This window comes from Staurois parvus, unplaced genomic scaffold (genome assembly GCF_062004578.1).
Source record: "Staurois parvus isolate SC_StPar_1 unplaced genomic scaffold, SC_StPar_1.0 ptg000133l, whole genome shotgun sequence".
NCBI lineage: Eukaryota > Metazoa > Chordata > Amphibia > Anura > Ranidae > Staurois > Staurois parvus.
In genome coordinates this window covers 8184745-8198931 of record NW_028317929.1, presented here as the reverse complement: position 1 = coordinate 8198931, position 14187 = coordinate 8184745, and the positions used below count along the sequence as shown (strand labels likewise).

At 40.5% G+C, this 14187-nt stretch overlaps 1 protein-coding gene across 2 annotated transcripts in view; it reads right to left on the bottom strand.

Annotated features, from left to right (window-relative positions):
- Positions 1-14187, bottom strand: part of GRXCR2 (glutaredoxin and cysteine rich domain containing 2) — a 37021-nt gene that overhangs the window by 3691 nt on the left and 19143 nt on the right. For both annotated transcript variants that reach the window (XM_089673054.1, XM_089673055.1), the window contains one exon: positions 11569-11766. In XM_089673054.1, coding sequence (XP_089529180.1) covers positions 11569-11766 — 198 coding nt within the window. The remainder of the gene's footprint in view (positions 1-11568; positions 11767-14187) is intronic.

Below are 14187 nucleotides of genomic sequence, written 5' to 3'. Positions count from 1 at the left end.
AAATTATGATCTAATTGGGGTACTCTGGTCGACAATTTTTCTGTTGTCTTGATATGTCTAGGCAATGGACAGCTTTAAAGAACAATTCCAGCCCAAACTATTTTATAGTTTTCAATCGAGAGGAGACAGATTAGAACTTCCATCAACTTTCTTATCTATGTCCCTATTTGGAAAATTTTTCCTTTTCTCCTTTTTGTCTAATGTAGGACAGAGCAGGAAGTGAAGGAGAATCTCCCTATTACCTGTGTTTTAGTGAAGTGTGGAAGGTTTAGAACCTCTGCCAGGATTTTATTTCTGTCTGTGTCTACATGAGGGAGATTTTTCCTCAAGTCCTCTCTGGCAATGGCTACCAGACCAAAAAGAAAAAGAATCTCTTCTATGGGGAAACAGACTAAATTTTACTGACTTACCATGCTTTGTTCTGCACTGTGTCTGTGTAGGGTCATCCATCTTGGTAGGGGCAGAGTTTTGCATTCTCATGTCAGAGCCTTCATCAAGAACAGCCAGTAGAACAGGGGTCCTCAAACTACGGCCCGCGGGCCACATGCGGCCCGCCAAGGACATTTATCCGGCCCACCGCCAGGGGCGTATTTGCCGTAAGGAAGGGACACTAAGTACAGGGGTGGGCAGGGGGCTGCTGTATCTTACCTGTCAGTTGTCCTTCACTCCGGCCTCTCTATCACTCGATGTTCACGCTGCCGCCTGGCTCCGCCTCCTCACCGGTGATTGGGCGCCAGAACTGTAGCTCAGGAAAGGCATACAGGCGGCCAATCACCTGCGAGGAGGTGGAGCCGAGCGGCCCCGCGAACATCGAGTGAGGGAGAGGCCAGAGTGAAGAAGGACAGCTGACAGGTAAGTGTGCCGTGCAGATGGTGCTGCTGCAACCAGGTATGCTGGCTGCAGCAGCACCATACTGGAACAGGGGTCAGCAAGTTAAGTGTCATTGGTGTCAGTGGGAGGAATAGTGCCCCATCATTGGTGTCACTGATACTAATGATGGGGCATTATTCCTCCCACTGATACCAATGATGGGGCACTATTCCTCCCCCCACTGACACCAACGATGGGGCACTATTCCTCCCCCCCACTGACACCAACAATGGGGCACTATTCCTCCCCCCACTGACACCAACCATGGGGCACTATTCCAAACCCCACTGACACCAACGATGGAACACTATTCCTTCCCCCACTGACACCAATGATGGGGTACTATTCCTCCCACTGACACCAATGTTGGGACACTATCCCCCCCCCCCACTGACACCAATGACGGGGCACTATTCCCCCACACTGACACCAGTGACATACTATTCCCCCCCACTGACACCAAAGGTTGGGCACTATTCTTCCCACTGACACCAATGATGAAACACTATTCCTCCCACTGACACCAATGATGGGACACTATTCCTTCCACTGACACCAATGTTGGGACACTATCCCCTTCCCCCACTGACACCAATGATGGGGCACTATTCCCCCCCCCACACTGACACCAACGATGGGGCACTATTCCTCCCCCCACTGACACCAACAATGGGGTACTATTCCTCCCCCCACTGACACCAATGATGGGGCACAATTCTTCCCACTGACACCAATGATGGGGCACTATTCTTCCCACTGACACCAATGATGGGGTACTATTCCTCCCACTGACACCAATGATGGGGCACGTTTCTTCCCACTGACACCAATGATGGGACACTATTCCTCCCCCTGACACTAATGATGGGGCACTATTCCTCCCACTGACACCAATGATGGGGCACTATTCCTCCCACTGACACCAATGATGGGGCACTATTTATCTCCATAAGACACACTTGGGTGGAAATGTCTGTGCTTCTTATGGAGCGGCCGGCCCAGTATTCCCGCCCCCGTTGTATGTCCGCAGTCTCTGGTCATCTCCTGTACTGTGTCCACATTTGTTCATAGTTTTTTTTTTTAAAACTATAGTCCAGCCCTCCAACGGTCTGAGGGACAGTGAACTGGCCCCCTGTTTAAAACGTTTGAGGACTCCTGCAGTAGAAGCTCTAAAGTGACATCACCAAATTTCCAGAGACTAGCAGTCAGGAGGTAGTAGTGCTTTGAGCCATCCAATCACTTCTTCATAATGAGGAATGTCCCTATCATCCTTGCCTGATGCTCCTTCCTATCCTGTGTCTCTGGGTACCTGGAACTTCCATGACGGATGTCAGGAGCAAAAAGTGGTGGAAGAAAACATCTATTTGCTAATCTTCCCTGTGATTTATTAACTCAGAAGTGCTCAACTTTGAGCACTTTCGGGTTCAGAGTTGTCAAACCCTGGCTGCTGTAGCAAGGAAAGAAGCTGACCAAACACAGTGTGTGCTCATCTGGCTTCAGCAGAGTATAGAGGTGATATTAGGGGTCTAATAGACCCCTGATGTCTCATGAAAGAGAACCTGCACTATGCTACCATATAGGAGACTTATTAGCCACATTGTGATAGCAATAAAGTTAGTTAAAAAAAAAGGAAGAACATTTCTAAAACCTAAAGTTTAATCAAATTTTAAAAAAATGCCAAAAAAGCCCTTTGCACCCACATGCATGCTCATATGAACACAAACTCGTGCATCTGGTGCACACACATATGAAAATGAAAAGCAATAATTCTTGGGGGCATCATTCACGGTTAACACTATACTGATTGACATGTAAAGTCTTTTAAAGCATTATTTCTGGACAATTTTTGAGCAGGGGCGGACTGACCATTTGGAAACTCGGGCACTGCCCAAGGACCTAGGGTCAGTAGGGGGCCCCATGAGATGCCCCTGGCACCTTTTTCATGGGATTTTTTGAGTTTGGGCAAGGACGCAGGGGCCCCATGATCCCCTATTGCCCGGGGGGCCCCAGGAGTTGTCAGTCCGCCCCTGTTTTTGAGTATCATAGTTTTTCACCACTTTGTAGGTGCACGCAGTTTGGGGACTTTTTTAGTATTACATACATTTTTAGTATTTATTTTCTGGACACAACCGTATCATTTATATTTTATAATTATACAGTGTTTGTGTACACTAAAATTAGTATGAGGGTATTTTTTACTTAAAATAAAGTTTTGAATACCAGTAGCACAGTACAGTACAGTACCAATTATTGCGTTACATTTAAAAATTGAGAGTACCACCATTTTATTCTACAGGGTCTCTGCTTTCAGAAAATATATAATGTTTTCAGTATAAAGTGCATTTTCATTTACAAACTGCATTTTAATATGTGCAAATTGAAAAGAGGCTCTAGGAGTGAAAAGATTCATTAAAATAACCGACTAACAATTATGTTAAAGCTTACTTGTTACCAGGGGCGGACTGACAACTCATGGGGCCTCCGGGCAATAGGGGATCATGGGGCCCCTGTGTCCTCGCCCACACTCAAACCACACCCATAAAAGCCTATGAAATGTACCAGGGACATCTCATGGGGCCCCCTACTGACCCCGGGCCCTCGGGCAGTGCCCAAGTTCCCCAATGGTCAGCCCGCCCCTGCTTGTTACTTACACACAAGATAAATCTGTGCCAGCATTTGCATTGTATGGTATAAATCATGTCCGTTATGTTACATTTTTTTTAGGTGCTCTGCTTTTCCCCAAAAAATTACCAGCTGTAAAAACCTGTCACAAACGTGAGCAATTCAAACTCAATATATGACGATAATAAAAATAAGCAGAAGTTACATTCAGTGTAAAATATATGTCAAAACATACAGTAGATCCCAAGATAAATGCAGCTGAAATTACACAAACCAAGTCTTCCTATCACTGCTTTAATTTAATGTACAGGGGTCAAGCTGAACATTTACTGAAGAGATAACAATTGCATATACATTTAACTGCATATGACTTTGTATCTACTGATCACCAGAAGGCAACATTTGTTTCTGCATTTTGAGTTGCTCAAATGTTTGACAGATTTACCTTAAGGCAGATAGAAATTTATGTTCAGTACATGTCTGCTACAGTATAGGTTTGTGCTGTTAAGGAGCCTTGCTCAGATTAGCTGTAATTGTTCATACAAAGTTTGGTATGTAGCTCTTGCCATGATACTTAATTGCTCAGAATGAGAGTCCAGAGGGCATTGTTTTTTTTTTTCAACAAAAGTGGAGTTACCCTTTAAGGACAATGAACCAGGATGATAGGAAAATTTTAAAGAGTAAACAGGTAGTTGGTAGTAAACCTTTAAATGATAAGGACATTTGTATGTATTTGTTTTGTAATTCTGAACGACTACTCATGGAAACACGACTTTGGTGGGACATAGCCTCTCATCAATATTTAAAAGAAAGCAGAGCTCCCAGGTGTCTTGAGATAAAAGTTTCCTCTTTTGTGATAATGGACGAGGAGATCTTAGATGAGCCATGGTTCAAATTCTCAATTTGAAGTACGTCATGTTGATGCACAGAAAATACAAACTGAATTAAACACTTTAAAGGAACAACAATTTTCTGCTTTGAATGATAAATTAAATGCAAAGCTAGTCTCCATAGAGAATGAAGAAACAGAAGATGAAAATGTATAAGAGACAGGCAAGACTATGATGTTCAGAAAGTTTATAATTGGAAATGAATGGGGAATTAGAGATCATATACCAATCAGACAGGTACAAGAATATCAATGTTACGATCTAGTTCTACACATACAAATGCATGTAAATGAGTCAGATTTTCGGATCTAGAAGGTGAATCTTTGTAACCCTCACATCCCCATCAGAACCACAGTTCATGGAAGGTGATAGACAAAGAATAATAATGGACACTTTTGCAGATAAAATTATAATTAGAGAGACAAAAAAGTCCATGCAAAAAGACACATATTGGAAAAAAGAAAAAGAGAGAGATATGGGGGGGGGGGGCAGAGTAGAAATGAGAAAATACTTTCTCTGGGGTCTTAGACACTACTATTGTTTTAAATGTTTCTGATTATGATCTATACGTTTTGTTACGAGGATGGAACTTTGCACCTTCCACTCATTGATGCATCTGCTACTGCTATACTTTCTATAGATGTTAGCATTTTTGCAAGCACTTTGACATACCTGCCCCTGTTTTCTCAGATACTTTTTCTAAGACCCTGGTGCTTTCTGATATTGTCTGTGAGCGATTACGAACAAAATGGATTTGATTTTCATGATTTTAGTACACTTGATCAGACAGGATATAAAAAGTTTGAATTTGCACCTGAGATTAAACAACCTTCCTGTCTTCCCTACTAAAAATAAGATAAGGGGGAAAGAGAGATTCTGCGATCTTTAATAGAGAACTCTTAACATAACCAACAGGAGGCTGACAAGAATGGCACTGTAGTGATCCTTAACACCCAGGGAGAGAAGCATTGAAGCACTGAGTTGTCAGATCAAGATACTTTAAGAGGTAATCCCACAGGTGCTTTCAACAAAGAACTAGAGATTATTATTAGAGAAGAAGTATCATTAGGAATTCTAGACTTCAACCAGTTAGAAAAGTTAATACCTGATTTTCTCACCACCCCAGTGTTCCATCATCTCCCAAAGCTTCACAAAGGTGGACCACCAGTGACTGGCAGACCCATCATCACCAGTATTGGGTTCTTCCCAATGCTGGTAACAATAGGTGCTTTGATGGATAATTTGTTACAACCTTTATTGTGGAGATTGCCTACCTATTTATTCAATACTAAACAAGTAATTTCACTCTTAACACAAGAGCAATGTTATTCAAATTATTAACACTATAAATGGCTTACTTGTGATATAGTATCTTTATATTCTTGTATTCCACACATTTTGGGCCTGAATGCCTTGCAGAATCACTTAGATCCTTATATACTGAATACTCCATGAATTTGAAAATTTAAATGGGGCTTTCTCATGGGGGAAAGGTTTATTTCTAAAAGTTAGACGCTTAACACATATGTCCACAAAAAAAATCCAAATATTGTTTATTCCAAGTCTAAACTTGTTTTCCAATGACTTCCAACACCATCATGCAATCACTTGTCCTTCCCGGTCTTTCTGGTCATTCACAAATGAACCCCAGGTTTATTCTCTCACCGACAATGAGCAAAATGTACAAAAAAAAAATATTCATAGTGTAGTATTTATTAAATGATGCTACATAAAATAAAGCCAAAAAACAGTTATAAACTAACATTTTCTAGTGCCCACACATTGGCACCATTATAAACAACCTCTTGCAAATTCAGATGTTGCACTGCTCCAATCCCTGGAGCCAGCGGTGTGTGCTCCAAAGTCCGGAAGTCCTTGAAATTACGCCCCTGATAGGCCGGAAGTGACAACATAACCCCACCTCAATGCATTTCACCCACTTTGGTGGCTTCCTCTGACGTCTTCACTTGTGAAGACGTCAGAGGAATCCTTCACTTGATCCTTCTGATCAAGTGACTTGTCTTCACTTGATCAGAAGGATCAGGAAACACAGATGACCAGTCTATAACCAATTCTGAAGGGATTTAAATAAAGCACTCTATGACCTTCTTTTAATTAAGGGGTCACATCCATGGGGTAAGTGCACATTTTAGGTGCACGTGGTGACACACACAGAAAAACACTGTAATAGAAGCAGTAAACACGAAGGACAAGTGATTACACGTTGGTGTTGGGAGTCACTAAAAAACAAGTTTGGACTTTATGTGGAATAAGCAATATTTGGATTTATTTTTTTTTGCAGACATTTGTGTTAAGCACCTAATTTTTATATATATATTTTTGTGTACAAGTGCTCTTAGGACACTAAAGGTGCAGCTTCACAGGTTTATGGTTTTGTGGTTTCGGTTCATTTAGTCTAATATTTGGCTGTCACTGTATCACAGTTAATTTTGATGTTAATGACCAGAGGGAAGTGCCATCTATTATTTAATTTTTTTACGTTTATTTATGCTAACCTTTATATGGATAGGCAGGAGGATTCCCACATTTTTGGAGATGTTAACCCCTATATATAGGGGTTAAAGTTCTCTTTTTGTTATAGCAACAATTTGATCTTTGTTGTAAGTCAGTATCTAGTGGTAAGTGACTTTTTTGGATATTTAAACCAGTGTTTCTCAACCTTTTTTCTGTCAAGGCACCCTTTAAAATTATGGACAGTATTGAGGCACCCTTTAAAATTATGGACAGTATTGAGGCACCCCATTTTAAAATGGGGTGCCTCTAGACTGTCCATAATTGTAAAAGGGCACCCCATTCTAAAATGTGAAAAACTATTCTAATAGTTTTATATAACGCAGCACTTTTGCACACTGGTACTGAGTAGTATTCCAGTGTTTCTCTTCTCCCTCAGTTTTTAATCCATCCATCACTGAGCTAATGTGACCCCAGCACTGATGGAGAGGGGCAGAGGAGGGTCAAACTATAATGCTGTGCAGGCAACTGACATGGTCCTTATCAACTGATGATGTCATTGGTTGTCAAGTTTTGGCCAATTTTTAGACATTTTGCCAAGGCACCCCTGAAGAAACCTCAAGACACCCCAGGGTGCCTGTACACCCTGGTTGAGAAAGGCTGATTTAAACAACAACAGCAACGATAATCTTCGGTTTAAATTTGGGTAACAGCCAGTTCAAATTAATTATTTATATTTGACTCTAATTGGTTCTTTAGAATAACTATGTACAAGTATTTCTTAATTATAAATTGCTTGTCCATTCAGAAAGCTGTCATCCAACATAAGTCATTATAGCCATTCCAGAGGGCCAATTCTTTAGGGCCTGCCAAAACTGCTTGTTGATTGCTGATTTTGAACAAGAAGCAACTGAGTTTGGGAAGAGACTCATTGAAAGGAGCTAAAGTCCTTTTTTTCATCAATCAGTCCATACATTTGCTAGGAATACTCCCAAGGATGAATTCCTTAAAAATCCAACAAAGCAGGACAATATGAAATGTAAGTGGGGAAATAAATCACCATCTGTTTATTTCACTACTCGGTTCAGATTAGAAGGTAAAACAAATAATGTGTAGATATTTCCCAATATTACAAGGTGATATGGATGAGAATAGAACTCTGTCTCCAGCTGTATAGTCTGTGGCTAAAAAAGCACCCATCATTGGTAGTGTCCAATTCCCAATCAAGGAGAAGATCACACACGTGGTTAGACAATGTTGGGATGTTTAAATGTGAACTTAACCCCAGTTTAAAGTTCTCCATTCTTGGAAGATCCCCACTGTGTTCAATCCTGTGCAAATGGTTGTTTCTTTGGCATCCGACAGTTGGTCATCTGTTAGCATGTTATATTGATAACTATGTTATTTATGTTATTTCTTGTGCTGTCAGTAAGAAACAGTCACAAGACATTGAAACTAATTTTGAAACTAACAAACATACCCTTCGCCCAACCTTTTCTTTCTTTCTCTTCTCTTTCCGTTCCTTTCCCTTTCATTTTCCCCTTTCTTTTCCCCATTTCCCTCTACCTTCCCACACCCTTCCCTTCCCTGCTACCTTTTTCCTTCTTTCTATTTCTCTTTGCTTTTTTCTTTTCCTTTCTTTCCCCTTCCCTTTTCTTTAGTTGTTGTATGTTGCAGTACAGGCACGCTGCTTTAGTGCAATGGGGTACCATTTAAAATGAATGCCACTACAGCACATTAACGCATGCATAGTGCATTACTTCTATGCAATATTATGATGCTAGCGTAAAGATGAACTCTAGTCAGCTTACAAATTCAGAAAACAGCGCCGCCATGAACTGCAAGATTTTATTTATTTTTCTAGGGGGTAAGGGACTAGCAAAAATATCTACCTTATTTCTTTCTCATGCAGGCTTGTATGGTATCTTTTATCTATATGGCATTTAAACATTAACTTGCATGCTGTGTTAAACTTTATTATTGTTGTGTCTTGCTTTAAAGAATCTATTTGCCTGTCATCACACTAGATGCTTTTAGATATGATATTTGTAACTACGTTTCTGTTTTTCAAAGATTGCCTCTACCTGTGAAGTAAATATTCTTTGGTGAATATATATACCGGTAACTTTAGATAAGGGAAACCTAATGTTAATCATGCCATAGGGAGCTGTTTTCGGCATGATCCTGCTGCTAAATCATCTAGGTTGCCCTGGTTTATGAGGTCAGAGATGGATTATACCTTTATGTGCTGGTGGTTTCATAATGCATTAGAGCTTATTTCTATCTGCCTCTTCACAAACCTGGACAAAGGCCTCACTCCAATAAACACACCATGATACATGTTCAATATAATGCTCAGTGATAGCTACAGTAAATTTGGAATGTGGTAGTAGAGATTTGGATTAAAATTTAAACTGTGGCTTATGGTTATGTGCAGCCTAGCAATAAGGCTAACCTTCAAATAGATGAATAACAAAACTTCTGTTCCTTAGTAGCAGGTAACAAGCAGAACCTGGCTTTTACCATTTTAGTCATTTCTTTTTTGAATGTTTTCCTCTTAAGCCAAGTTCATTATAAAAAAAATGTTATGCTACAAATTTGAAGCTTTAATATAAATGTAAAAATAAATTTAAAGTGATATTAAAGGCTCATGTTTTTGCCATACTTACCTGCTCTCTGCAATGGTTTTGCACAGAGCAGCCCCGATCCTTCTTGGGTCCTCCACCGCCACACCTAGCCCCTCCCTCCTGCTGAGTGCCCCAAGAGCAAGCCACTTGTTTTGGGGGGACTCCTACGTGCTCACTCCTAAGTCATGCACTGTGTGTCTCAGCCCCTCCCTTTGCTTGCTCCTCACTGGCTGTGATTGACCGCAGCGGGAGCCAATGGCTTCTCAGCCAATGAGGAGAGAGACCCGGGAGAGCCAAGGCTCCTGTGTACAGCACTGGATCGGGATCGCACTCAGGTAAGTATTGGGGGGGTTGTGGGGAGAGCAGCCACTTTAAGAACCTAAATGGGGTACACCTAAAGGGCGTAATCAGCTTAAGTCCTCGATAGTTTATGCAGGAGATTTTTATTGCACTGCATCTTTTCCGCACCATAAATAAATGCAAGACATGAACAGAAGACAGGCAGGGTATGGCTTGCTTCTCAAACACTTTTTAGCTTACAATTACAAATGGGAAAGAAAGGAAGACCAACCATTCACCAACTGCCTGCTCACTACTTCCTGTTATCATGAAAGCATTTATCATACCCCCTTTAGCATGGTTAGGTAGCAGATGCATCCCTGCTTAAAGCAGTGTTAAGCCCAAAACAAAAACTGTAATATTCTGCAGCTTACAAATCCTTAAATGCGGTGGCTGCATTTCTTTTCTTTTTTAGGCTATTTCCCTTTATTTTCACCTTGTGATCTCAGTGACACACCTTCTGTATTAGAGTGTGTACACTCTGGATGAAGGAGCACAAAGACACCTTTGGACAGCAGCATTTTTAATTTAAGGAGAAGGTAGTGTTAGATGGACTAGGAGATGTAGATGCACTAACACACTGAAACTGACTTCCAGCTAGCACTCTTTAAGCAGTTACAGCAACAGTTTTATTTCCTTTAGGGATAAAGGATTTACATAAATAAATGTAAGCTGACCATTGTAAGCACTCCTGTCAGTGGTTAATGGTTTGTCTCAATCCTTTAACTGCCACTTTTGCAGGACAGACATGCTGGCTGGATCACCAGTTGAAAATAAAAAAGAAAACAGATGCAGCCACTACAACTAAGAATTAGTAAGATGCAGTGTAATGTTTATTTTGGAGATTAATACCGCTTTACTAGTACAACAGGAGAATTGCAGAACCAATATGGATAGTGAATGGCCAATATAAAATTTATTGTACTCATGTATGTATTCTTAAATGAAAGACATATTTATGGTGGCCTCCAGCAGTCGCATGGAGGATGGTTTTGTCATAGGAGGGAATGGGGCCATGGTGCGCATGTGCAGTATGAAGTTGCTGTTTTTGAAAGAAGGACTTTGTAGCTCTGAGCTAGATCCCAAAGTTAAGATCACTTGATTGGAGAGGGATGCAATTTATTTAAAGTGGAACTTCACACTCTAAATCAACATTGACTATTTTGAATCCTTATACTGCCAGAATTAATAAAATAGATGGGAAAGTATATAATATTTACTTACTATTTTTTACAATATTTTAGTCACTTCCTAGTTTTCATGCCTAGGCAAATGATGTCATACATCCCAGGAATCTTCAGGAGGGGAGGAGGGGTTTTCTTGGTAAGCACACCTTGCTGCTTGTCTAATATATCTGAACTAAGGGCAGATGGATTCTAGGAAGTAATTGCTACATGAATCATCTGCCCTTACTAAGATAGCTGAGGCCAGAAATGCCAGCGGGGGGGGGGGGTGTTTTCTACTTGATTTCTCAGCAAAATAAAGCATGGAGTCATGGATGGATGGGTGAGTTTGCCCTGAATATTAAAAACTGAATTAATAGCACTTTTGGCTTGTGGTGCTCAGATACAGTGTGGTTCAGCTCTAAGGACAATTGTACAAAAGTATAACTGTCCTTTAAATATCTCTGAGATATAAGCATTCTGGGTACTGAAACTCAGACCTGAATCTCAATATTAAACATAATCTGACTAAAGGGGAAGAAGTTGAAATTGTGTCTTTAAAAGAAATATATTCTAGCATCTCACCTGAGTATCTTGTGACTTCATCCCTGGAATTTCATAGTCCTCCATTGATCTATAGCATACGTCCCTCTCAACTGATTGTCTTTGGTTAGGTGACCATTTTGGATTATCAGAAACATCTTTATTTATAACTGGGGTTCTTATAATCTTTAAATTGCTGGTGTAGATTATGATCTTGCCAAAATCTATAACATCAGAATCCTATAAAACAAAAAAAGAATATGTTACCAGAATACAAGTGATTTTTTTTTCACCCAACATACTCATCCATCATCCAGTACATTAATGATGATCTTACCATTACTGACTTATAGGTAATACTTTGTAGAATTTAATTATTACTTGATATTTGCTTTATCAGCATAGATAAATAGTACATAAGCCATTTTTGCAATGCACCTGAAATAGAAGCTGTTCTGGTGAGGTTGTTCTTACAGTAAAGCAGTCTCTTCATGTATGTTCCCATCCCCACATGTGGAGTGTAGCGCCATTGCTATTTGTGGTCTCTCTCGTCTCCACTTTCCTGTCGACAGGAAAGGTTTCCATAATGTTACAAATGTATTTTGTATTACCCAAGTCATTCCCAGATGACATAGAAGAGAGGGATATGCAACATCATCAGATGCAGGTCCTGGAATGCTAGTTCAGCATCACCAGTATTGTTTATTATACATTATATTTCTGTGATTTGTTGTTTTACATTAGTGCATTGGAGTAGAGTGCAAAAATCACACACTTTGAAATTGGGATGAAATGTTAATGAGTTACTTGTAATTTAGAGACTCATGGGCCATTTTTGAATGTAAAGTGAGAATTTCAGTACCATTCTTTGAACATGATCATTTACTCATGGTCATTAGAATTGATCCTAGGATCTGTTTTTTTTTTTTTTTCATATTTCAACACCAATTCACGCTGGTGTAACCACATTTGTACTAATGGATTTGTGATCAAACTTTCACCCTTGCAGACTTGCCCCTCCATGGTTACCAGCTTTTCGTGAAAATTTCCTGCTGTAGTACATGAGCAGTTTGCACTTAGGCAGTCATTCAGGATGATATTTGTCGGTACTTACAGTTTAGGGTCAGTAGCTAGGTGACATTTGTATCTTTTTTTTTAATCTGAACAGTTGACATAATTAAATGCACTTGAGTCTCAAATTATAGCAGTATTAGTGCATTTTTTCATTTAGTGTAAATGTGCTTAAAGAGGAGCTTCAGTCCCCTTAATGATGGCTTCACCCACCTCTCCAACAATGCCACCATTTTTGAATATCTGGTATGTCTGCAATATTATTCTGGCCTAAACAAGACAGGAGGAAGTGCTGCCATGCAGCACAAAAATAAATTTTAGAATAAAAAATTATCCAATTGTGGGAGGCAGAGGGGGCTGGAGCCAGGTGCAAACATATGATTTTTTGATGTGAAGGTCTGCTTTAAGCTATTGGCAAGGGGAAGCATATTCCTAGATGTGTATGTCATTAAATGTTATATTTCCATAGGCTTGGCAACATCCTTTGTAACCCAGCTAGGTAAATGCAAAGTTTAGCTTCACGATTAGTTCTAAGAGCTTGTTGCCTGAATCCTCAGTTTCTTATCACTATAAATATACTGATGCAAAATGTTTACCTGCAAATACAATTGCATGCTTCTTTTATGTTTGAACATAGCTGATCTTTGTATTCATCAGTAATTAAGAAGCAAAAATGAAAGTCTGTCTTCGTGCAATAATATAAGGAACTGTGAGAATATCTCCACATGGGGTCGCAGACAGAAAAAAGGGCACAAATATTAATGCTTTCCCCTTGGGCTTGGGTTAGTCTTGAGAAGATTTCTGTAATTTCATCATTGTCATGTTGGAAGACCCAGCCATGTTTCATCTTCAATGCCCTTGCTGATGGAAGGAGGTTTGCACTCAAAATCTCACGATACATGGCCCCATTCTTTCTGTCCTGAACATGGATCAGTCATCCTGGTCCTTTTGCGGAGAAACAGTCCCAAAGCATGATGTTGCCACCCCCATGCTTCACAGTAGGTATGGTGTTCTTTGGATGCAACTCAGCATTCTCTCTCCTCCAAACACGAGTTGTGTTTCTACCAAACAGTTCTATTTTGGTTTCATCTGACCATATGACATTCTCCCAGTCCTCTTCTGGATAATCCAAATGCTCTCTAGCAAACTTCAGACGGGCCCGGACATGTACTGGCTTAAGCAGGGAGACACGTCTGGCACTGCAGGATCTGAGTCCTTGGCGGCGTAGTGTGTTACTGATGGTAGCCTTTGTTACGTTGGTCTCAGCTCTCTGCAGGTCATTCACTAGGTCCCCCCGTGTGGTCCTGGGATTTTTGCTCATCGTTCTTGTGATCATTTTGACCCCACGGGGTGAGATCTTGCGTGGAGCCCCAGATCGAGGGAGATTATCAGTGGTCTTGTATGTCTTCCATTTTCTAATTATTGCTCCCACAGTTGATTTGTTCACACCAAGCTGCTTGCCTATTGCAGATTCAGTCTTCCCAGCCTGGTGCAGGTCTACAATTTTGTTTCTGGTGTCCTTCGACAGCTCTTTGGTCTTCACCATAGTGGAGTTTAGAGTGTGACTGTTTGAGTTTGTGGACAGGTGTC